The 21982-nt window shown below is 49.7% G+C and overlaps 3 protein-coding genes across 3 annotated transcripts; 1 reads left to right on the top strand and 2 right to left on the bottom strand.

Moving 5' to 3' along the window:
* Positions 1 to 1155: 1155 nt before the first annotated feature.
* Positions 1156 to 3341, bottom strand: ETH_00015925 (uncharacterized protein; the record flags this gene model as incomplete). The annotated part of the gene is made up of 4 exons (XM_013374673.1): positions 1156 to 1407; positions 1763 to 2073; positions 2207 to 2509; positions 3011 to 3341. 4 exons carry the CDS (start codon positions 3339 to 3341, stop codon positions 1156 to 1158), a joined length of 1197 nt encoding a protein of 398 aa, XP_013230127.1.
* Positions 3342 to 5138: 1797 nt separating this feature from the next.
* Positions 5139 to 6116, bottom strand: ETH_00015920 (uncharacterized protein; the record flags this gene model as incomplete). The annotated part of the gene is made up of 1 exon (XM_013374672.1): positions 5139 to 6116. One exon carries the CDS (start codon positions 6114 to 6116, stop codon positions 5139 to 5141), a length of 978 nt encoding a protein of 325 aa, XP_013230126.1.
* An 8411-nt stretch (positions 6117 to 14527) lies between these two features.
* On the top strand, positions 14528 to 19666 carry ETH_00015915 (uncharacterized protein; the record flags this gene model as incomplete). The annotated part of the gene is made up of 5 exons (XM_013374671.1): positions 14528 to 17355; positions 17500 to 17919; positions 18250 to 18336; positions 18506 to 19212; positions 19488 to 19666. 5 exons carry the CDS (start codon positions 14528 to 14530, stop codon positions 19664 to 19666), a joined length of 4221 nt encoding a protein of 1406 aa, XP_013230125.1.
* Positions 19667 to 21982: the final 2316 nt, after the last annotated feature.

Genomic DNA, 21982 nt, shown 5'->3' with positions numbered 1-21982 from the left:
AAGACAAACTATTTGGTTCATCTACATTCAAATCACGGGTTCTACCTTATGATGGCTCCAGCTCAGGTTCACCAAGCTCCTGTCCGAGGAAATTCATTTGTAGTTTGAAGGCGCTTGGGGATGACGTATCGGGACCAGTGGGAGTTAGAGCATTCACCCAGTTAATGCTCTGACTCCCATCCAAGGATTCACTAGCTGTAGGTAGCCACAAGCCTACGTTAGCCAGACAAGTGCAGGCTCAGACTAGCGAAGGCACGGCTCCAGGCTAGGTGAACCTCACTTCGTGACTCGGCTACTGCCTCTCTTGCTACGAGCGAAGCCCTGTGGCGTTTCCCCGCCATCTCGTGTCTTGTGGGCAAAGCCGAGGCAGACGTTCTGTATTGTCAAAGCACAGCGTGGTACACAGGTGCCACGCTCCACAGAAATGCAGGACCTCTTCACGCTCCAGGGCCAGTTCACGGTTCGTTCCCAATATTACGACTACCAGAATGGTGCCATCATTCTACCATTTCGTTACGATACGGAGTGAGGGAAGTTGCGTCGAGCTCGCAGTGAATGTGTTTGCCGATCTATTCTCAGAGCACGAGCTTGTTCTAGATAAAGAAAGCCCAGTTTGATGGCGCGGGCTCGTTAAACAGCACTGTCACAACGGGCCGTTTCGTGTTCTCTATTCTTACGTCACAAAGCGAATACGGCCTCCCGCAGAAGTTCCAAGAGCTGCATTTTACCTTTCACACAAATTTTTGGCGACATCAGCAACAAACTTTAAAAACGAGAAGAAAATGTGACATCCATCCCAACGAAGTGGGCTCCAGCCTGATCCAATCCTGATGCCCTCCCTGATCCAGTACTGCTGCCCTCGAGCGGGAAACGGTGTGGATTTCGCAAGGTCAGATTGTCACCTTGAGCCTTCCCTGACCAGTTGTCTCTCAATCTAGCGGCGTCAAAAGGTTAAAGGCGAAACATGGGGGTCAGTGACTTGAGCCACCCAGCACTGCAAGGCGCATCTCCCGCGCCTTACTTCTTATTTTGCTTCTAATTCCGACCCATGTCTTCGTGTACACAGTGTCCTAAAAAAGAAACAACCAGCAGAGCAAAAAGCTACACATAGTAATCTTCAAGCACCGCCGGAAGCAAAGTCTGGCGACCGATGTTTCAAGCATTCGAAGGCGAACTACGGCCCTCAGCGGCAGGCATTTCAACAAAGGCAGAGGCGACGGTGCACTGTGCAGCAAGCAGTGATGCGGCATCCGCCGACTGTGCAATGTTAGTCCAGAAAGATTGAAATGTGAAGCTTGGTGACGCACATTGAAGCAACCCGCGTAACATCTTCCAGATACGCGAAGTGACATTGAAGCTTGCGGCAACGGCAAACCCGCAAGCAGCACGAAACTTCCGCCCAAGGACCTACGCAACAGCACAAGCGTAGCAACACACGTGAAGAGACCCGGATATGGGCCAGCAGAGAACAATAAACAGTGTTGGCGGCATCAGCAGTAGCAATTACCCAAAATAGTACTTCGAAATGGGCTGAGTAACACAATTGCGGGTCTGCTGCTGCGACAGTGATATCCGCCCTGAGCCTTTCAGCTTATTCATTTAGTACGCGCTAGCGTACATCTAAAAGTGTGGCGGCACTTTTCGTCGCATTCGCCGTGAAAGCACATGGCACAGTGTCCAGTTCTTTGGTTCTGTGCTGTCGCATGTGCTGCTGCTGTTGCCACTGTTGCTATCGCAAAGATAGAAGTGAAGCTGAGAGTACCGTGGCATATGCGCTGTAAGCCGAGTGGGCCCTCTGTAGCATGGCGTAGACCGCTAAACTCAAAGGCTTAGTGCAATACGGCTCATTGCCTTGTGGCAGAAAAGCCCAGGACAGTATTTGCTGCAATCCTCCCCTTCGTGTCACTGCTGGTGTGGCTGGTGGTGCTTCAAGCTCGTTAGCACGGTCCTTTGGAACCAAGTACAGGAGGCCGTCTTTCACCGAGAAGCGCTTCCGGAGAAGATCCTGAAACTCAAGAACACTAAGATGTTTGGAGGGCGTCTCGAGGTGCATAGAGGCCCACAAGTCGCAAGCTGAAAAAACAAAACAGTGTGCATCTTTGCGCAATGCTCTCAAGATGCTCCCATCTTCGTTTATTGTGCATGAAACTGCGTTAGCCATGTTTTTTTCCTAACCTGTAATTCTACTGTGATATTTCTGCATCACCTGTTGCAAGCGCTTCCTCAGGTGTTAATGGCAAGTTTCCATTACTCTCAGCTCCACCCTGAGGGGCCCTCATTTGCTTCTTCGTCCGAGCTGAATCTGTGGAGGCGGGGTAGGGCAGTGTCGTCACCCAAGTAGCCAGGGTGGTCCACTTTGAGCCAACTACTGCTGCGGTCTTGATTGCTGCCCTGCGTGCTGCCAGCATCTTCGAGGCAGCTTTGGACTCCGCGGCAAGAGCCGTGGCCGCAGTGCGCTCCATTAAAGTTCCTAACATCCGCAAAAGTCTTGCGAATGCGCGAACGGAGACTGCAAGCCCTCCCTCACCGTCATGAAACTTCCGAAGGAGACCCACGGCAACCAGGTTCAGTCCGAAGCTACAGTGGCAGAGCAGGTTATTCGAGAGCAGCAAGAGCTTTTGCAAGATCTGCCACAAGCATAAAGTGACTATACCCTGTGCTTCCTGAAGCAGCAGGAGAGCGAAATGTACAGCGCTGTAAAAGAAAAGGCCAAAATGCACCGGCCACTGTGGGCTCCGCGCTCTGCTGATTTTTTTCGGCTTCTGCACGGAGTTTTCGTCATCAGCACTTTGCCGAGTGAGCTTGGCTCTCTGAGAAACATCTCTCGCTTCACTGCTTCGTCGAGAGCAACATTGTTTTACGGGAGAAGATGCAGTGGCTCCACATTGTGGTTTGGTGCACTCTGCCACTGGCACAGGCTTGTCAGAAACACGTGGAATGTGTCCACAATGGAAAATATTTGAAGCTTCAGAGAACATGGAATGCTCGCGAAAAGATTCTGTGCTTGTACCTGCTTTAGCGGCCGGCGCCTTCACGTTTGATGACTCCAAAATTCCCGCTGAATGGAACTGCGGCAACGTCAGTGTTTCCGTGTTGAGAGGGTTTGTCTCCCAAAAATGTGGATTCGAGGCTCCATCAGACTTTATCTCTTCTGGACGTAGTTGAGCGCACGTCGGGTGAAAATGGGAAGCTCTGTCTTGCTGAGAGAACTCCCCAGGCCCTGCAGCTGGCTGTCGTCCTTGTCTGTCCCCGGAATCCTTGCGAAGATTTCTATGTGGATAAGCTCTTAGGTGATATCCAGTGGCAGTCACTGTCAGGCTGTTGCCCTGCAACATCGCCATCAGCTACTGCTCAAAGTGTTGCTTTTCAACCTTCAGCTTGTGCTAGAATGAAGGGAACCTGGGGAACCTCTACAGAAGCCAGTGGCCGCCTCAGATGGAGGCACCGAGACTCTGGTTGTAATTCCGTGCTGAGCTGACATTGAGTAACTGCTGGGGAGGTAACAGGCGGGTTCTGAAATGTGCGCTGATCAGCTGAAACAATGCAGCACCACTGCGTTGAGTACGGCTGTGTTAAGCTGCTATTCGTTTGCAGTTAAAGATATCATTAACGCTTTTCAGCTTAAGAGCCTTTCGAACACATTGTAGCGAACTTCTCAGGCGCCGCTCATGCTTCGATGGACAACGACTGGTGCGCGAACCTGAGAAGGCGTGAAAAGGCCAAAGCCTGCAATTGTGGGTTCAAACTCTGCAGTACAGAAATGGTCGTTAATTTCGAATAAGATAAAGCAAGAAAAGAGCGGAATAGGGGGCGGGCAACTTCGGTTCCAGTTAACTGTTGCCAAGTGTGACTGCCATGCTCGCACCACAACGCAGTGGCCCCACAGGTGAAGACCATCAGAGAAACTGTCTGTTTTCAAAAATTAACAGTACTTGCATCTGAATTACTGATGTAAACGGGTTGTAGAGATGAACTCTAATGACGATGCGACGCATCTGAAGGGTGTTGTTCTCCGCGTCGTCCCTGAGAACATGGACCACCCGTGGCTAGAGTCGCCAGGATTTTGGGACACCTAAAATCCCAGTGCTTGCCAGACTAAATACACTGAATGTATGATTGCAATTCAGCGCTTAGAAGCTGCGTTGCTGTGCTCATTACGCATCTCCGCCTCAGCGCAAACAATGAGCTGGTGGAGGCGTTCAAGAGCGCAGGAGGGACTCTCAGCACCTCCCTTTATTTCTTGGCATAGGTGCTCGAGATAAAATGGTAGAGAAGAAGGTACTTGCTCCTGCTTACAGACATGAAGGCACACCACACGGTGACTGTCGTATCAGGAACAAACAGAGCGCTAGTTACATACTCAGCACACCTAATTACCTGACGGCATCACCTCCCCGAAAAACAACGGCTGCCTATGTCGCGTCCTTGTGACCCCACTGGCACGCATGCATGAGTAAGTTCAAAAGAGCCACAGCTTCTAAATAAATCATTGTAGACTCCTCACGCTGTTTGCGCGGAGTGAGCAACAGCTGCGCCTCACTACATTCCTGCGCACTTCAGTTCACAATCTCTCTACAGCAGTGTATCGCCGTTCAAGCGTCAGAACGGGACCGGGGCAGGCTACTACAGTTACCAAATTCGTTAAACAGGCGGCCACAGCTCCTAATAAGCTACTTACACACGCCCCAAATACCACGCATGCGTTGCAGAATTCCCTCTTCGCAGCCAATTGGAAGTCAGTAGTGAACTGTGCACTTAGCAGCCGCGTTTTCCCTGGGCATAAGCCAAAAAGTTTGGTCAACAGAACCCCCCAGCTGGCATCAGCCGCAGCGGAATCTGGAAGGGGTCAAAGCCCTGAAAGCGCCCTAGCGCAATCAAGTTCGAGTCCTCGGCTACTTCCCAAGGTACTTTTAACATATAAGCATCAGACTGATATACCTGTTGAACCCAGCATAGCTGGTGGGTAGGCAAGCGCTAAACAGTGCGTATGTCACTTTCATAGTAAAGCACTACTGCAGGCTTGTCCAGAGGGCTCTCTGCCGCCAAATTCATGCAGAAACGTTCATTGTTGACACCTTGCACGCCCCCACTGTAGAAAGCAACATGCAGCGCCCTAACAAGGTTGTCTACTCGCCTCTTCACGCGGAGGGTCCAATGTGATCGACGAAAAGCAGAAGCATCCAGCGGTCCTGTGGTGGTAACAGCTCCATGCATTTTGCTGCCTCTCTCTGAGCGTCGTTAGCTGCGTGTTGAACCTTCGTCTCAAGAGCCTGTAGCTCCCTTTTCACGACTGGGGCAATACTGCAGCCGTTGACTGCTTTTGAGGCTTCGTTGGTCAGGAACTCCAGCAGTGCAATCTTCTTTCTCATGTGTGCTGAGTCAAAATCCATCAGCTGGCGCAGTGAATTAATCACCGCGGGATCGGTGTACAGTTCCCTCTTCATTCGTCCCCTGTCCCAATTCTCCAGGAACTCTGCCTTCTTGTACGACTTGTTTGCTTCTGCTTCGCTAAGAAGCTGCAACTGAGTACGCAGCTCCTTAGCGTTGGGTGGAAGCGTTTGAGCTTGTGGTGGCAGCTGCTTTAACAAAGCCTCTATACGATCGGTGACAATAAGAAGTGGATTGAAGGCATCTACCATTTCCCTCTGATAGCTGTAGATGCGTTGGGCTGTCTTGTCTCTGCGATCCAAACTCTCTTTCGACAGCTGTGCAAACTCACTAAAACCCTTCAGCAAATGAGGGTTTGCACGTAGTCGCCGCTGTAGCCCTTCTTTCGGATTCTCTCCAAGGATATTTTTTGCTTCCCAGTACATCAGGGGGTCGCCAGGCTCTGCGCGCGCCGGCTTGACCCCAGGAAAACGGGGAAGCCGCCGTACGAATAGAACAACGAGTAGTAGCAGTGCACCCCATATAAGATGCAGGCTACTGTGCGGCCTCTCCGGTACTTTCCATTTAATGGATGGAACAATCGTTCGATCGTCGAAGACCTTTTGCTCGAAGTCGAGCCTCCGCTGCAGCTCACTTAGAGGTACCATGTCATCCTGATATTCTGTATTCGACGGAGCGGCCCCTCCCCGGTCACCCCCTATATCCAATCGCCTCTGTCTTAAACCCATTGATTCTCGTGCAGCGTAGGGAACCGCTCTGCGAACCTTTCATGCCATGACACTTCCGAGCTCCTGAAGTGCCGGGGCGACGGCGCCGCTGCTGACGAACAGCGCTTCACTTGCTGCTTTCCTCCAGTCCTGAAGAACGAAGATGTCCATAACTCTCGAATGGTGGGTTTGTATGAAGTTGCAGGGATGCTCTCAATCTGGGAGAGGCGCACTGGCTTGTGGTTGATTCGAAATGATTGGCAGCAAGTTCAATGAAGCTCGACACAGAAGATCGGCAGTACGGCAAGAAGAAATTGTATCGGGCAATGAAATGCAATTGACGAAAAAATAAAATAGGTCCGAGACAGAAGGTTAGTGAGGCACTAACAGCGCCAATTGGGGCTGGTAGAGACAAAACTCTTACCGCAATAACAAGGGTTGAATAAAAACGCTAGTTGCTATGGGTTTATTGTTTTAATACGTTAGAAAATAGATTTGTGGTCCATATTGTTCTTGAGCAGCAGGGAATCAGTCATGTTACATAACATCCAAAGTGAGCGTCGCTCGCCACGCTCAGACTTCAGTGCAACGTATCACATTTAGGCACGCAAGCTGCCGCAAGAATCTTGATAAACCAAAATATACACAAACATAAGCAGTAGAAAGACCTTAGGAAGCAGTGAATATTATGATCTAGAGATGTCCCCTGCAGGTATAGGATCAGGTTGGGGACTGGCAACAGGTTAAGGATAACCTGTTGCCCGACTAGAACCGAGATAAGTATCGAATTTCAACAGGGGAGGAGGTTTTCCCTGCCTTGAGGGGTTCATTCTCGGTAGCTTGCTGTATTCACCTTCTGAGAGGAATATTCTCGAGACTCCCTCTCGCAAGAAATGAGTGCGCGAGCGCTGAACTCAAACCAGTGAAGGTGTTCCTTAGGGGTCAAAAGACCATGCCCAACTGCTGTTGAGCCAGAGCCCTTCAAATTCTCGGAATACTTTTTAGGCACTCTTACGGAGATCTGCACTGGGACTCTACGACACACACAGAAGTCTAAACAATCCCAATTCACTCAACAAAAATCACAGCGCCTTGGTAGCCAGGCCTGGAGCTCTGCCCTTCCCATGAAACATTGAACTCTGCCGCCAAGCGCGTGTTTTGCATCTGGCGGCGATGCCGCAGTCAGCAGGGCCCTTGCGAGTAATGCATAGCTTTTGGGAATCTCCACTACGATGTTTCATGGAAACGTGCGCTACAAGCAGCAGGCACCTACGTTGGCCATTGGAAACTGCTGAAGAATTTTAATTGGAGCACGTCCAGACTCCTTGTCTTCGCATGGCACTGAGTTCAGGACTGCGCCAATCTCCAGCTTCTGAATAATACGACGCCGGAGGCCATTCCGTGGAAACGTTGTAGCGTGAGGAGTGGGAAGTTCTATTAATGCACACTACAACTTCTTCGCTTCCAAAACTGTTTTGCTTGTCTCTGAAGGGTGATTTTGTCTTGTTGTTTAGCTTCACTACGACTTGGCTCCGATGTGCTTCCGTCGAACTTGGGACCGCAGCGTCCACCTGTCTAAGTTTCTGTCTTTGTACGCTTGCTGCTTTGTTGCGTGCTGCGTCCCTGCTTCAGAGTGTCTTCCTGTATGTGTTGCTTCTGTCTTTCCTGTATTGAGTTATCCCTATGTGCATTGCCTCTGCGGGTCTCTCTACAGCCGGTTGCTTCCGAAAAAGCCCAGTTTTCCACAGTAGGTGTATACTTCCGTCTATAACGCATGGTAGAGTCATTAGTCTACACTGATTCTAAGCAATGAAACTTCGGGTTCTTTCTCCTTGCTTGGCCCTTGATGTTTGGCTCTGCTTACCTTTAGATATAGCTCAGCCTAAATGCCAGATACACTTCTGCAACAATTCTTTTGGTTTTCACTCCCTTCAGGTTAGAGGCAGCCCACTAGGGAATACATTTAAAATTCCGTTTCCTCGCTATGCTTCCGCTGATTGTTTCTATCGTTCACTCTGACCTGAATCACCTAAGACTTTGTTTTTTCTCACTATTTGTAGTTGTGTAGAACTCTATTTACTTTCGCGTACACTTCCGTTTCCTTGTTTCGCTCTCTTCTAAGTGACACTGGTATTCCTTTCGCTTTAAACTATTTAAATTTATTCCTTTTATCCAATATATCGCGCCTGTACCTCTTGTTTATTTCTTCTTTTCCACATTAAGCTACGATTTATTATTCTTCCATCTATATTTGATTGTTCGACCATTTTTTGTCCGTTTGCTCTCCTCTTTTCGTTTTTATAACGTTTTGAACGTTTGCTTTTTCCTTATTCCCCAATTATTTCATGCAGTTCGGAACTTGTATGGGTATCGTTGGGTGGATTATTACCATCTTTCGTTTATTCTACTCTACCAGATTGTTCTACATCACCTGTTTTTCTACGCAAGGACTGCATCACTCGGGAGTCCTAATTGATTACGAGTAGCTCCTGCGTGGCAGCGAAGTCCACCCATGCACCAACAGGGTGAACATGCCTCTTTGCTCAGCCGTTGATTCCCCAAGGCTTCTGAGTTGGCCGAAAGTGGGAGCCATTTTGAGCCAGACTAACGGTTGGCAGAATGCAACTCTAGTAGTGCAAAGGGCAAGAATGAACGGGAAAAGAATGAAAACTAGGAAGCTAGGCCTACAAAGAAGGTGCCGGATGCAAAGTGAGAAAAAGCAACAAAGCACTGACAGCTGAATTTTGAGGCACTGTGGCAAAGGCTCACAGCAGCTCTCCACCTTGTCGCCAGTGTGTAGGCTAGGCCTTGCTGTTTAAATGCTGCCGTTGATCTTCCCTCACGGGGGACCAGTTAGCGCTGCAGGTTCGTTCATAGCACCTTTCTCTTCGCCTGGATAAAGTGGCACAAGCCGTAGACTAGGGGCCCTCGCCCCCCCAATTCTTGAAGGCTTCACGTAACATGCATGCCTTCACTTCCCGTGAGGGGCAATCTGTCCCCAGATTTGCGCGTGGCCTTGCACTCAAACACACCATGCTGTCAGTGCCTCCGTATAAAACGTTCCCTATTTTTTACCTTTATTTTCCGGAAGTTGACGGGCCTTTGTGCGTGCCCCATCAAAGCAGAACTTTTGTTGGCTCCGTCTCCGCCTTCACTCTCACTCTACTGCCCGCCGTAGTTCTTGCACTGCTGCCGATTCGGCTGCTGTTCCTCTGCTGTCCTTGAAGATAAAGGGAGCTTCTACTGTCAAGAATCTGCTAAGAATCGGCACGGTTTGAGAGGCAGGCTAGGAAAAGCTCTGCATGCATCTATTCCTCTTATGCAACAAAAGCCCAAAAGACAACTTGATGCATCCGGTAGACTCCCGGTCGCCGATTAGCTGCAGCATGCCAAACATGGGCTGCGCATCTAGTGCTGCAGAAACGTAAGCGCATACAGCCTTGCCTAATCCTGTGTGACCGCACCTTCATCCTTTAGGTACGTTCAGTGCACGGTATCATCACGTACTGAATAATCTCCTAGCTCGCGTTTCCAGTAGCGTTGGCCCAGGTCTATCTTCGTGAACCCTATCAGTTCTACAAGTGAGAAGCAATGCAGTTTACGAAGATAGATCTCAGGGTACCGCCTACTTCACGTGGCAGCTGCTGTGATGGCGTTGATGCCTGCCGCTCCGCGCTCAAATAGAGAAGGAAACCTCACAGCTGCTTTTTCCATTTTCCAAGGGACTTCTGCTTTTCGCCTCCTCAACCCATCCCCTCCCAGTGCATCGATGGATGAATCTGGCTATTACATGCCTGCGCTTCCTGGTGCCGTGTTTAGCTTGGTTCGCGAATGCTGGATATTCTGCAGGATGAATGGTTCTGTGCACCCACTCCTCAACAGTCCCGCAACTCCATGCCTATCCGACACCGAATTATTAGGTGCACGTTCAGGAAGGTCAAACTAGCACAAATTTGCTCTAACTGGGTGGTTAGATTTTTTCTGGTGCAGCCCACTTGCACTGATTCTCAGGCCTAGAAAAGGTTCAAAGCTTATGTACATCTAGGTATGAAGGGTAGCTGGAACGGCCTTAATTCCGCAGGGCATTACTGAATAGTGTCTAACTCTCACGATTGAAGGAAAAGTGCGCTTTCGCTGGCCATCCTCCGCCATACGAAGCTGATGAAAGCGCCCATCTGAATCCAGCCTAAAAAGAAAATTCCCCCCCAACCCCCCCCAGTGTCTTCAATATACTGTGAATAAAGGGAATGGGAGGGTTGTAAGAGCATTCAACGCATAGTACCTTGGCAGTTGATCACCATGAGCACCTTTCGCTCACCGAAGGGCACTATGTAGGAGAAACCCACCCATTCACCGATACATTTGTAATCTTTTGCCTGTGAATGCTGAGCTGGTACGGAGTCATCAAATAAATAACGAAGCATATACAATATATGTAGATAACGGACTTTGCTGAACCGTAACAGGCACCAAACAGCAGGAGGGCCGTTTCTGCCAGAGTTTGATGGGCAAGACATTAGGGAAGGTTCCTCTTTGTTTACGTACAACGTTGAGTATCTCAGTTAGAGGTTTGTGCATTTCTACTGCCTAAAGCCACTTATCAAGCCGAGTACGCTCAAGCATGACATCAGGCAACTGCAGCTCCTCGTCATCCTCGCTGTAATTGGCCACTTTAAAGACCACAAGAATAGATGCTCGTAGCGCCTACTTATTCGGTGCGGGCAGTGCACATAGTAAGACTTCATGCTGCCCATTACAGGGTCACAGGGCGGCCCCTTTGTTCAGGTGAAGTAGGACGAGGATGTAATTAAGCTGCCATAGAGGTAATCCGAGCTCGTCTAGGCTTGCGATTCGACTGTCTTGATCTGCATTCCCGCATTGTCTTTGGCGTGTGACTTGTGGCGGGAACGACGAAAGAGTTTCAACTGCGCGTCGTGCCTGACGCCTTTCTCGGCACCAGGTCGTATGACTATATTTTATCTATTTTATCTTATAGCTTCATGCATGAACTTCACAGAGACGCCACGCCAATTGTCACACGCATAGGTTTTCAGCTCATCAAGTCGGAGTTAAAGTCTACGGTATATTGTGTAGGTCAACTTTATCCGAGAGACAGATCAGAAAGAGCGTGACAGACTAAACGGACATCTGATCGCGCAAGCAAGATGCAGCTTGTATTCAGTATAGTCACTATGCGGCCTAGGTACATCCAGCCGCCGTGAACGACGGTGAGCGCACATCTCCTAGAGAGCGGCGGCACCCTGAGCTGTCAGCACTCTATAGCATACTGGGCTAACAAACCTACCTAGTGCATTGTTGCCCACCAGAAAATTCCTCATAGCCAAGAACTTCGTATCAGGGAGCTGCAGTCGTACCTGCGTAAGACAGCACACCTTGGCGCTCACTGGAGGGCACTTCCCACAGCATCTTGCTCCACCAAAGCGGCATATTATCCTCTCTTTCTTCTGCTGATCCTGGCTCTAGGCTTCACTCTGATAGGCACTTCGTCCTCACTTTCCAGGGCTGCCTCCATTACCCATCCATCACGAGGGCTCATAAGCTGCTCTAAAAACTTATGTTTTCTTGATATATCACTTCGCTCTGTGCTGCACGTGGCGGCTGCCAACTGTAGGTGTGACCTGTGGAGTAGCTTACAGCATCCCTACTTCTAGGGCACTGGGACGGGTAAAGTGCCTATGCAGGCCCTCATTATCCAGTACCTGCAGTCTTTGGTGCTATAAATAATTAACTAAAGGCTAAAACAATGTAGTTCTTAGTTTACGAGAGGTGAGACATTTTCAGGAGCCCACAATAGAGCCGACCCCTCTCCTCAGCGCTGCTAGCCTCAAGCCTTGGACTCGTCTGAAGTTCCCTCTGAGTGAATCTTCTATCAGATCTCCACGGTTTATAGCTGAATTGCTGTATGAAAGCATTAACCCAATGTGCACAGCGTCTTTAGATGAATTCCCCGTTCTGTTATAATGCGTGTGTATAATGCGCAGCGCCACGCTTTCACCTCTATAATGCGCGCTAGCTTAGAACTGCGATTACAAAAAACCAAAACGTTGATACGAAATGCTCAGGCACTTCATTGCTCTGTATTAAGGTAGCATGATTTGAGTGATTCAGCATGACCCAAAAATCTCCAGGTGAACCCTGCTTGGCAAAAGTAGTTCGACGTACTGCGGTCTAGAGTCCTACTTTAAGAGCCTCACGTAACCCAAAAGTGTTTCAAAGAAACAATTTTACAGAACTAGTTTTAAAGAACGGAAAGACAACTGGGGAGTTACAGGATGCACTGCGGCTCAGCGCACAGCGCTTGCCTTGTACATTTGGGTAGTGGTGTGCAGTTAGAAAGTCCGACTTGCATCGAAATTTCACAGCTTGAAGCCATCACTTCTCTCTGGTCTGAGTTCATTATTGCCGCGTACAGAATGCTTAATAACTACAGGCCCTTCTCTCCACTGTAGGTCGCTTGCTTTGAAAATGTTGGGCTTGTGGGCTTTTGGGGTTGCACCTAGAAACATGCAGCGTTTGCGAGGCTCATGAGGGGAGTTCAGCTCCTACGCTGTCCCATGTCGAAAAGAATATTATGGTACATGCTAGAACTGGAACAGTGTACTCCGACGCTGTGGGCAATAGTCGGCCGTAAAGTAATCTATCGGCTTTAGAAGGTCGGAAGTTTTCAGCTGTTAGACCTTTTATGGAAAGTATTTATCTTGGTTGGAGCCGGGTTTGTTTCAATGCAACCTAAAAGCGTTTTCTGCATCGTACACAAAAGTAAAGCATTCATTGGAGCTGAGCAACTGCAAAGTGATCAGGAACTTGCAGATAGGTCTCTGGATAGCCCTAGGCCCGACCAGCCCGGTGTACGAGTCCTTAGAAATGGAACAGCAGACTAAAACGCTATATGAAAAAAGCGGTTATCTCTTTCTGTGGTCCTGTTGCCCTTGCCCTGATTAAACTTTCGGTATAGCGCAGCAGTTCCTCTGGTTCAACAGCATCCCGTCGGCGATAACCGTCCGTCACGTCTTGTCTTTCTTATATATCCCCTACAGTGGATTAAAACAGCGTCCCACTTGTACTATCAGAAACTGGCGAACTGGCGAAGTGCTCTCAGCTATCAGTCTCCTCTTCCCCCGGTACAGATTTCAAACGCCCAGCTAAGAGCCAGCTACACGTGTTCCCTCCGCTACACTATCCACCCGTCATGCTGTGCTTTTCTCACTAGATGCGCGATAAGGCAAAACTTTTGCGCGGGGGGTGTTCTACAGACTTGGGAAGCTTTGAATCGCCGCCTACTACGGGTCTCCGATACCGTATTGTTTGACCGAAATCGTATCGTTTAGTACAAGGAAGCAATTACTTTCGTGAGCTCCAACGCAGGGAGTGTCTCATTAGTTATTTGGTTCTTTCGGATGCTAGTGATCATCATCCTCCTGTGAAGCACGACGAGTATGCCTTGTTTTGAACACAGTGCAGCTGGTACCTGATTGATCTGCCCCAGTACAGTGCTTGTACGGCGCTAGCCAAGAGTATAATATTTTTTTCGTCGGTTGTCTTAGTTTTATGTACAGTTACTTCGATGCGGCCAATGGAAGTCGAGTAGGTTACGTCGGCAGCGCTCGCGATGGTCGAGCGCCTGCCGTGACGTAAGGGGGGCTGGAGAACGGAGCAGCATTTCCCACTCCCACAGATGCACTCTTACTGCAATTCATAATTGCATATTTACTAGCGTGTGCACAAATAGACTACGGGGTAAGGTTTTCCTCATTCTTCACCCCAGACTATCCCGCGCATGTGTAGGCAGCGGCTAGAGCTCACGACCTTCCTCTCCAGATCCTCCTATCAGCAGGGCCTCGGAGCAAATTTCGAAGACAGTTGCATTGCAGATTCTCGGAACAAGTCATTTTAGGGGAATACCTCGAAAAGTGGGGGCTACCTGCGGGCTGCGGAAGGTTTACACAGGGATTCGCTGATGGCTATGCGGGTTACAGTCGAATCATTAGCGAGAGTCCTTCCCTGTGAAGTTCTCTAGAGAAAAGCCACAAATGCTGCATTTACATAGAAGAAGGTAGCACTGCTGAAGAGGGGAAGCCAAGTAACGGAGCTGCCCCAGGTTGTAGCGCGCGGCTCCTTTGACAAGCACTGCGAGGCTGCTCTGTCTAGTTTCATTAACCTATGGGGTTCACCAGGGAAGAAGCAGCGAGCAGAACAGAGGAAGCGTGACCAGGCAGTGCTGCGGGGTTTCTCTTCTGGCGACGCGGTGTCACCACTGTAGAGTTCGAGTGTCCGCATATTCCGATGTGGGCCTCACTTTGTTCTCCCGTCACACAGCTAGCCGTGCTCCACTGCAGCAGCCAGTCTTATTGGACTGCCTTTCCTCTTTCGGAGCACGCGTCTGATTTTTGTATTCACAAAGCCACACCATAATGCCGAACAATTGGGGGCAGTGCGAACTGGCGGCTCTTATGTCACAGCAGAGAATTCTAAAACAGCAAGAGCAACAGGTGCGGAATGAGGTGCTCCGCCTCTCACGGTTAATGCCTTTTGCAGTTCCCCAGGACAGGCCACTGCCTCCTCCGCCTCCTCAAAAGCCAATAGAACGCCGGACTTACCGGGCAGCCTTGTCTGATCATGCGAATCAAGGTGACAATGTTGACGTTTGTGGAGTGAGCCCCTACCACGACTGTAGCTCATGGAGACCACAAGACTCCCATAACGTTAGCATGGAACACCAGCAAGCTAGCAGTATGGCAATAGCAGTTTCACGGAGACGAAACGAGCTATTGCGGCAGCAGCGGGACCGGCAACAGCAAATTCTGCGACATCAGCAGTGCCTGCAGCAACCCATTCCTTACGTAGAAAGAACGGCGGTTGAAGATCTTCTTAAAGAAAGTTGCGAGATTAGCCCATATACTTTTGACTCCCGGCCTCACGAGGGCCTGACCTACTTTACTCGGCGTCCTAGGTTGGTGGCGACTTCTGCGGATGAAAGACCCACTGATCATGAGGCGTCTCGGGCGGTGAATCACCACCTGGCACGTATCAGCCCCTCCTCTTTGCCAGCTGCTGGAATGCCTAGTGGCGGCCAGAAATCCGGCGAATGCTGGGCACAAACCCGCCAGCGGAGACACGTGCTTCCACTGTATGCAGCAGAAGCATCCTCACCACTATTACATTCACTGCATGAGTGGCCCTTTCGTCCAATTCAGCGGGAGTGCTCACAGCAGAGTGCCAGTCTTAACTACGCTTATGGCACTGTGCCCTCGACGTTGCCTCCAGCTCTCCACCCAGAGCCAGGGGAAAATATTCCGCTTTGCCGCTCTCCCCCACAGTCGCAGCAGATATCTACAACGTGCCTTCCAGCTGGCCTACCATCTCAGCACCGAAATCGCGATCTGGACACTTCCCACTTCGGCCGCCCGAAAATTGTGTGGCCAGAATTGCAAGCCAATGTGTCAGAGAAAGATTTGACTCAACAGTTTCCACAGCAAGTTGAGAGGCAAGGATTCACGCAATCCAAGAGACAGCAGGCTGATTACACTCCAGCAGTTGCTGCAGGCAAGCCTTCCTCCCAAATGTCTTGTGAAACTTGGGGGTTCAGAAAATCCTTGCGTGCACCCAGCGAACCAAAGGCAACCAATGGCGGACAAAAAACAATGATACGAAACTTCACAGCAGCGGGCACTCTGAGCGCCAACCCTAAGCTCGATGCTGCTTTAGCTACTGCTGATGACGAAGAAAACCTCAGGAGGCTAGGAGTGCGCTTTTCTCCTAGGGAGCTACACTATTTTAGGAAGCAGCCCGGCATTCGAGGCAGTCAGAAGAGGAGTATTTCGAAGCGAAGTCGAAGCTGCAAACCAGCAGGAAAAGGCGCTGCAGAGCTGCCCCTAAGAAGCACGGTGGCAAATGCCTGCGGAAGTAATCTAGGACTGGCATCATCGGAAATGGGGGTAGACGCGTTTTACTTCACGCCTAAAACCGACATTTTGTCGCTTCCCTCCTGGATGAGAGCGTATGGCGTGTCCACATCAAATCGTCCCCTGCAGCGCATAGGTCGGAAGTTACGTTCTCCCTCTCCAGGCTGCACAAGGACTCAAGGTTTAGCGCTACCAAAATCCTCTCATCTGAACAATCCTGGCAGCTACACTGCCGATGGCTGGGACGGTTACGGTGGTGCGACCTGTGGTTGCCGCTGTTGCCGCTTAAGGGCAGCAGAAAGAAAAGGCCTACAACTTGCAGGCCGACCGTGCTGCTGCTGCCCGTGTTGTGATTCATGGGGCATATGGGATGGACGTTTCCAACCACTTTCGGGGGACTCCTGCAGGAAAGGAGACGAAACTGAGATAAACAATTTCGGAAGTGCATATGCGAAAAGCAAGTGCTCACGCTGCGGGAGGGCGTTAGATGAGGCTTTTCACGGAGATGGTTCTGCGCTATTGGACTCTCAAACGCATGCACGCCTTAACCACCTCTCCATTGAGCAGGCCGCTTCTTTATGCAGTGCATGTGCGACGTACTTGGCGTGCGGGCACCAGAAGGCCGTTGTGCAAGCCAGCACGCCATCAGCAGCTGGAAATGCTTCAGATAGGACATATAAGAAAGACAACAATATTCTGCGCACCTCTGCTCATCCGTTTGCTTCTGATGGTCTTGGCGATAGCTTTCCGCCAGATCTCCCCACTTCAATCGACGCAAACTCCCCAATGGACAAAGATTGTGTCACTATGGCTGAAGAATCCGCACCTCAGTCGGATCAAGATGCTTCCTGCAGAGGCAAAGAGAGAGATTTGCCTGATGGAGACATGCCAGAGGAGAGGCGCAGAGAGGTAGTACATGGGGTAGATGGTGAAAGGAAAGGGCCAAAAGGGGCCACCACGCCCAGGTGGAGCAATGCTGCTGCCAACAAGGCACTTGACTTCACTGCCAAGCTATCAGCCGCAAAGCAACTATGTTCTACGTTACATGAGCCCTCTCCATCCAACAGTGTGTGGGAAAATCCTCGTATAGTGTCCAAAATATGCGGATTCCTTTCGCTATCAAGGTTGCTGCTCGTAAGGCGTTGCAACAGGGCTTTGTTACAGGCCGCACAGTATCGCATGCGTTTCATTCTGTACAACTCTCTTTACGTGCTGCTGCACCAAGGTACCGGATCGCCTGAAACGCATCCGATTAAGGAGGGACAGCATTGCCCTCTATCGGCAGAAGCTCTCATTCAGCTTCTGGGACTTCAACAAAACGAGGTTGAGGAGGTCAAGTAAGCTTGTATTTATTTTATGGCCCACAACATAGGCGCCCTTAGCGCACTTCACTAAATAGCCCAGATCTTTCTAAAACTGACAAAGTCGTCCCACCGGTAAGAGGCAGTCGTGTGTTGCTGTGAAAGCGACTAACTGTGCAGGACTGGTAATTTGCCGCCCGCATGTCCTCCAGAAGCAGCAACCCCGAGAATGGAAGACGTCGCAGACACCATCCGGAGGCCGCTCGCCGAATTAAAGGCACGCAGCCAAGTGAACTCCACCATGGAACCCAAAAGTTCCAAAGACTCGCTCATGCCGCGCAAGAAGGTTTTGCGCGCAGCTGAGCCTTCCAAGGCCCCCAAAAAAGAAGTAGGATCAGCAGCTCAGGGAGATGTGGCTCACAAAGCTGAAGTGCAACAGCGCCTACTCCTAGATGCACACATGGCAAACCACCAAGCACATGAAGAGGCTTGCCTTAGAATGCTGCACACAGAAGAGCCATTTGAGCGACCAGTGACGTTGAGCTACGATGAAGCAGCAGGTCCAGCCTCCCCGCTCCGTATTTTACCCTTTAAACAGAGGTGCGGCACGTTCACGATGCTATGGAGCTGGCTAAAGGAAGCAGTTACATACTACGCACTAAGCCCAGTGGTCGGTTTCCAGGCTCAAGTCTCTTTTCACGCTAGCCACAAATGATTGCTGAGTGTTTCTAGTTTACAATGAGTTGTTCGAAGAATTTCAGGAGCAGCAACTTCTCCGTTGTGGCATTTCCTTAGTGTTAAGCGATCTCTTTAAGGACGGCCTACATTCATGAGTAATGCGTGAAAGATGGTGGCGAAACGACTCCTGCCTAAGCATGAAGCCGCGTAGTGATTGATGTGTCGTGCTGGGGGTTTGTACCGACTGCTCAGCACGACTGCTGCTTCAGAGCCAGCAACATTCCGCAGAGTGCGGCATGCCTTCCTCAAGCTCTGGAACTACGACGACGAGGCTTTTAGGTAATTCTATGTTCTTAACATGTGGCGTACTTCTTGTAGACGTGCATGTCTGCACATCGTTGTTGTGCCACAAGCCCAAGCGTCAGTCTGTACGACACGAACCGTATCGGTTGCAGGCCTTGCCTTTCTTACCTTGAGTCTGGAATGTGCCTTTGTTTTTCAACTACAGGCAGGCACTGGTTAGGGCCACTACCACTTCATACCCAACGTGGCTCTTTGATGTTTCCGCAATTTTGTTAAGGGCTGTATTTCAATTGTGTTGCAATTCGCTAACTGCCCCTTCACTTAGTGAATTGATCTCCTTATTTTCTCCCAAGCGGCGACCATCTTCAGGCGCCGAAGTGCCTTGCAGGTCCGACTGCTATTTATGGGCCAAAATGGCTCGCATATCAGGGTATGCAATGCACCTCGTCAGCGACCAAGCGTGGCCGCCCCTAAGAGATCCCGTGGTTCGGCTAGTTGCGCAGCCTTTCATTTCTCCTGACGTTTTCAGCAGAGGCTCGGGCGTTGATAAAGCAACTCTCAATAATGCTTCGTCGGCAGGTGCTGGGGTGTGTCCTTTAACACTCCGTCCAGCCGTGGCGGACTCGTTGGAAATGAAGATGTCGAAGGTTTCTCCTGAATTCATTGCAGAATTTATGTCCTACGGAAGACAGCAGCAGCTACTGCATTCTCCGGACCATCAGCTGGCTTCACGGGATGGAATTCGCCAGTTTAAAGGTTCTTTAGAGCTGGTCGTGATGATGGACTTGTATGAGTGGCTGGCCTCAGTTCTGACACATATGCAGAGGGATGAAGTTGGCATTATGATGCGCCGAGTTCCACCGCCTGTTCAAGTGCCTCCGCAAAGTGGAGCTAAGGGCTTGATCTCACAAGGTGAGCTTACTCAATTTTGAATTCTGTAACGGTTACTCGTTGGTAGTTTAAATTTAATTGATTGTCTGTCGCTTAAAGTCACAAGACACTTGGTGTTTTGCACTCGCGAGTGCCATGCTTGGCCACATGGCCAGCAGAAACAGTATTGGGGTCTCTCACGCTCGTAACACTGTTGTCATATTGGCAGTGTTTCTGATTAAGCATCCTCCTCTGTACTTGTCATTCCTTCATTGAAATATACCATGAACGGCTGACAACTCGTGAGCTGCTTGCAGGAACTCTGTCACGACAGGTTAGGACTGCGAAACAAGTTCGAACTCCATCGGTATCTCTACAGAGGCGCTCTCAGACTCATATTCCGTCGGAGACAATCGTTAAACGTACCCAAGGACCTCCCGGAAAGCTTCAAAAAGGGGTCATCGGCTCCAATGATGTAAATCCAACATGCAAATAGAGGGTCGCACGAGCTAAGCAATAACTTGGGCTAGCTGCAGTCAGGGGCCTCTATTTGATTGAAGCACTAATGCTCAAAGGCCGCATTACAACCAGCTCAGGCGCTGTTCACAATGCAGCATGGAGTCAGACCTCTGCATAAATTTGACACACCTTCTTTTGATACATAATACCGCATGATATTCCGGAATTGCGGGAACGGGCAGGAAATCAGCTGCTACCTACGCCATCAAAGGTAATTGCTTCTGTTAGGTGTGCAAACGCGCAGGCTCAAGTACTACGTTGTCTCATTGAAGAACAAGGTGTGATTCTCCGCGAGGTCTGCCAACTTCTGAAAACGATGAAGACACAAGGTTTCCGTGCGGGTCGCTAAGGTTTGGCAGCGTTCATTTCTACCATCGAATTTGTGACGCAATTCGAAGTTCGAATGCAATGCTGGAAATGATTGCGTTGCCATCATGGCAATCGTGTGCTCCAAGGGGGTGCAGAAAATGCTTGCGATTGAAGTTCACAGGGAACGTTGACGACTAGTGCCAATTCGCAACGTCCTGTAGTAACATGCATGAGATTCAGTTAGATCAGCTCATCGAGACACAAGCTGGGAATGCCTGCTGTAAAGTGGCATTTTCAAATTTGTTGTCAGCAAGCCCGACAGGTTCCCGAGCAACTTGAAAATACGAGGAAGATTTTCTTTGTAACTACGTCAGTGAAGCTAGGCTGAAACGTCCCGAATCATGTTTTAGCTACAATATAATAGCTGCGGGAAAAGCTCTCTGCTGCGAGTGCAGGAGATACAAACGTCATTCTGGGACAGCAAACATATTACGTGACACTTTCAAAAGAAGCGCCACGAAGCATGCCGGGAAAATTAAGTCCCTTCTACGCATCAAAATGATAGAAGAGCACGGCGTGACGGAGAACTGAATATTTAACGATCCTGCAAAGCTACTTATTGACAGCTGTGTGAAGGGGCAACACAAGCAGCGGCGCATGACTATGACCAGCATCATAGCGGAGACCAGCCGCAGCTCAGAAGCCACTGCAGGGGCAATTAAAAGTGGTATATACTGAAGAAAACAGGACAGGTCAAAGTGGCACTACGGAAAATACCAGGCATGCGAGCCGATAGCATGGTGATGGGAAAGTTGGAAGACAAGCAAACGAATACAGCTGGTCATTGTCGTAGTTAAAAAGAAAACTCACAATATGTATACGCTTAAGCATGTTAGGACTGTACGGCTGAACAATAATTATATCCTCTAGAATGGGCTAACGTGGGCCAAGTGAAACTCACAAAACGTGGAGGAGACGTGCCAATGCTGGCACGTCCGCAAACCTCTCAAGGGCAGCTTGCCGAGGCTTGCCACTGCCGTTGGAATTTGTTCAGTTGCTGCAAGTGTGCTGGAGGGCAATAATCAAGCACAGATGGAAAGACGCTGTTACAGAGAAATGAAGCACTAGTCAAAATTGTCGAGGTCCGCCAGCGTCCAACATAAATGCCACGAGTTTAACGACAAAGTGCTTGCTTCCGATGTTGCTTCCGATGTTGCATCGGAAGCAGGCAATTTGTCGTTAAAATTAAGCGGGTTAAAAACCCAACTGCAAAGAGCATCAGGCACTTGACCAAGCTGTGTAGCCACTTTAGAGAGTTGAAGGCTTCATGCAACTTCTGTGCGAGGATACTTCCACTGGCTACCACGGCATTGTTTAAGCTAATATTCCCAAAGGCATTAGCCTTGTTTGTGTTGTGATGAGATGCGTGTTCCACAGTTCGCATTGTGACTATGTCAGTTTGCTTATACCGCAACGTGCGTGAGGCATTCTCGCTGGGTCATGGTCTCGAAAAGCTTGTTGTAACTGTGCTTTACGGCACTTCCAGGTTTTCGTTTGCAGTACGTTTATGAGCGCCGTCCCACCTCCACAAAAAGCAACAATCCTGCACGGTGTGCGTGTGTGTCCGCGAACCAGTAATCCTGCCACCCGAGCGCCTACACATTTCAGGTGACTTCCTTTCTTTAGCGCCTGTATGTACGTTTTCGGCTAATCAGATTAACACTACTATTCAGCGATTCAATCAGAAAATGACCCGCATGTTTTACCTACAAGCCTGTGCGTATTTCAAATTAAAAGACAGTCTTGGGTGACTAGTGTCCAGCTGTCTCCTCCTTTGTGTAGCACTTTAGAAATGTTACCTTGGTGCGCTTCAAAGTAGGATCCATGGATGATTCCCAGTCTGTATGATCAAAAATATCCGTGACGCATGCACCCAGCTCTGACACCCAGGTTCTGGACTTCCCCACCTGCACACGTGTATGTA

The sequence above is a fragment of the Eimeria tenella genome, genomic scaffold, assembly GCF_000499545.2.
Source record: "Eimeria tenella Houghton genomic scaffold, Eth_scaff22, whole genome shotgun sequence".
In the NCBI taxonomy this organism is placed as follows: domain Eukaryota; phylum Apicomplexa; class Conoidasida; order Eucoccidiorida; family Eimeriidae; genus Eimeria; species Eimeria tenella.
Note: the sequence above shows the minus strand (reverse complement) of the source record. Positions and strands in the feature narration are given on the sequence as shown.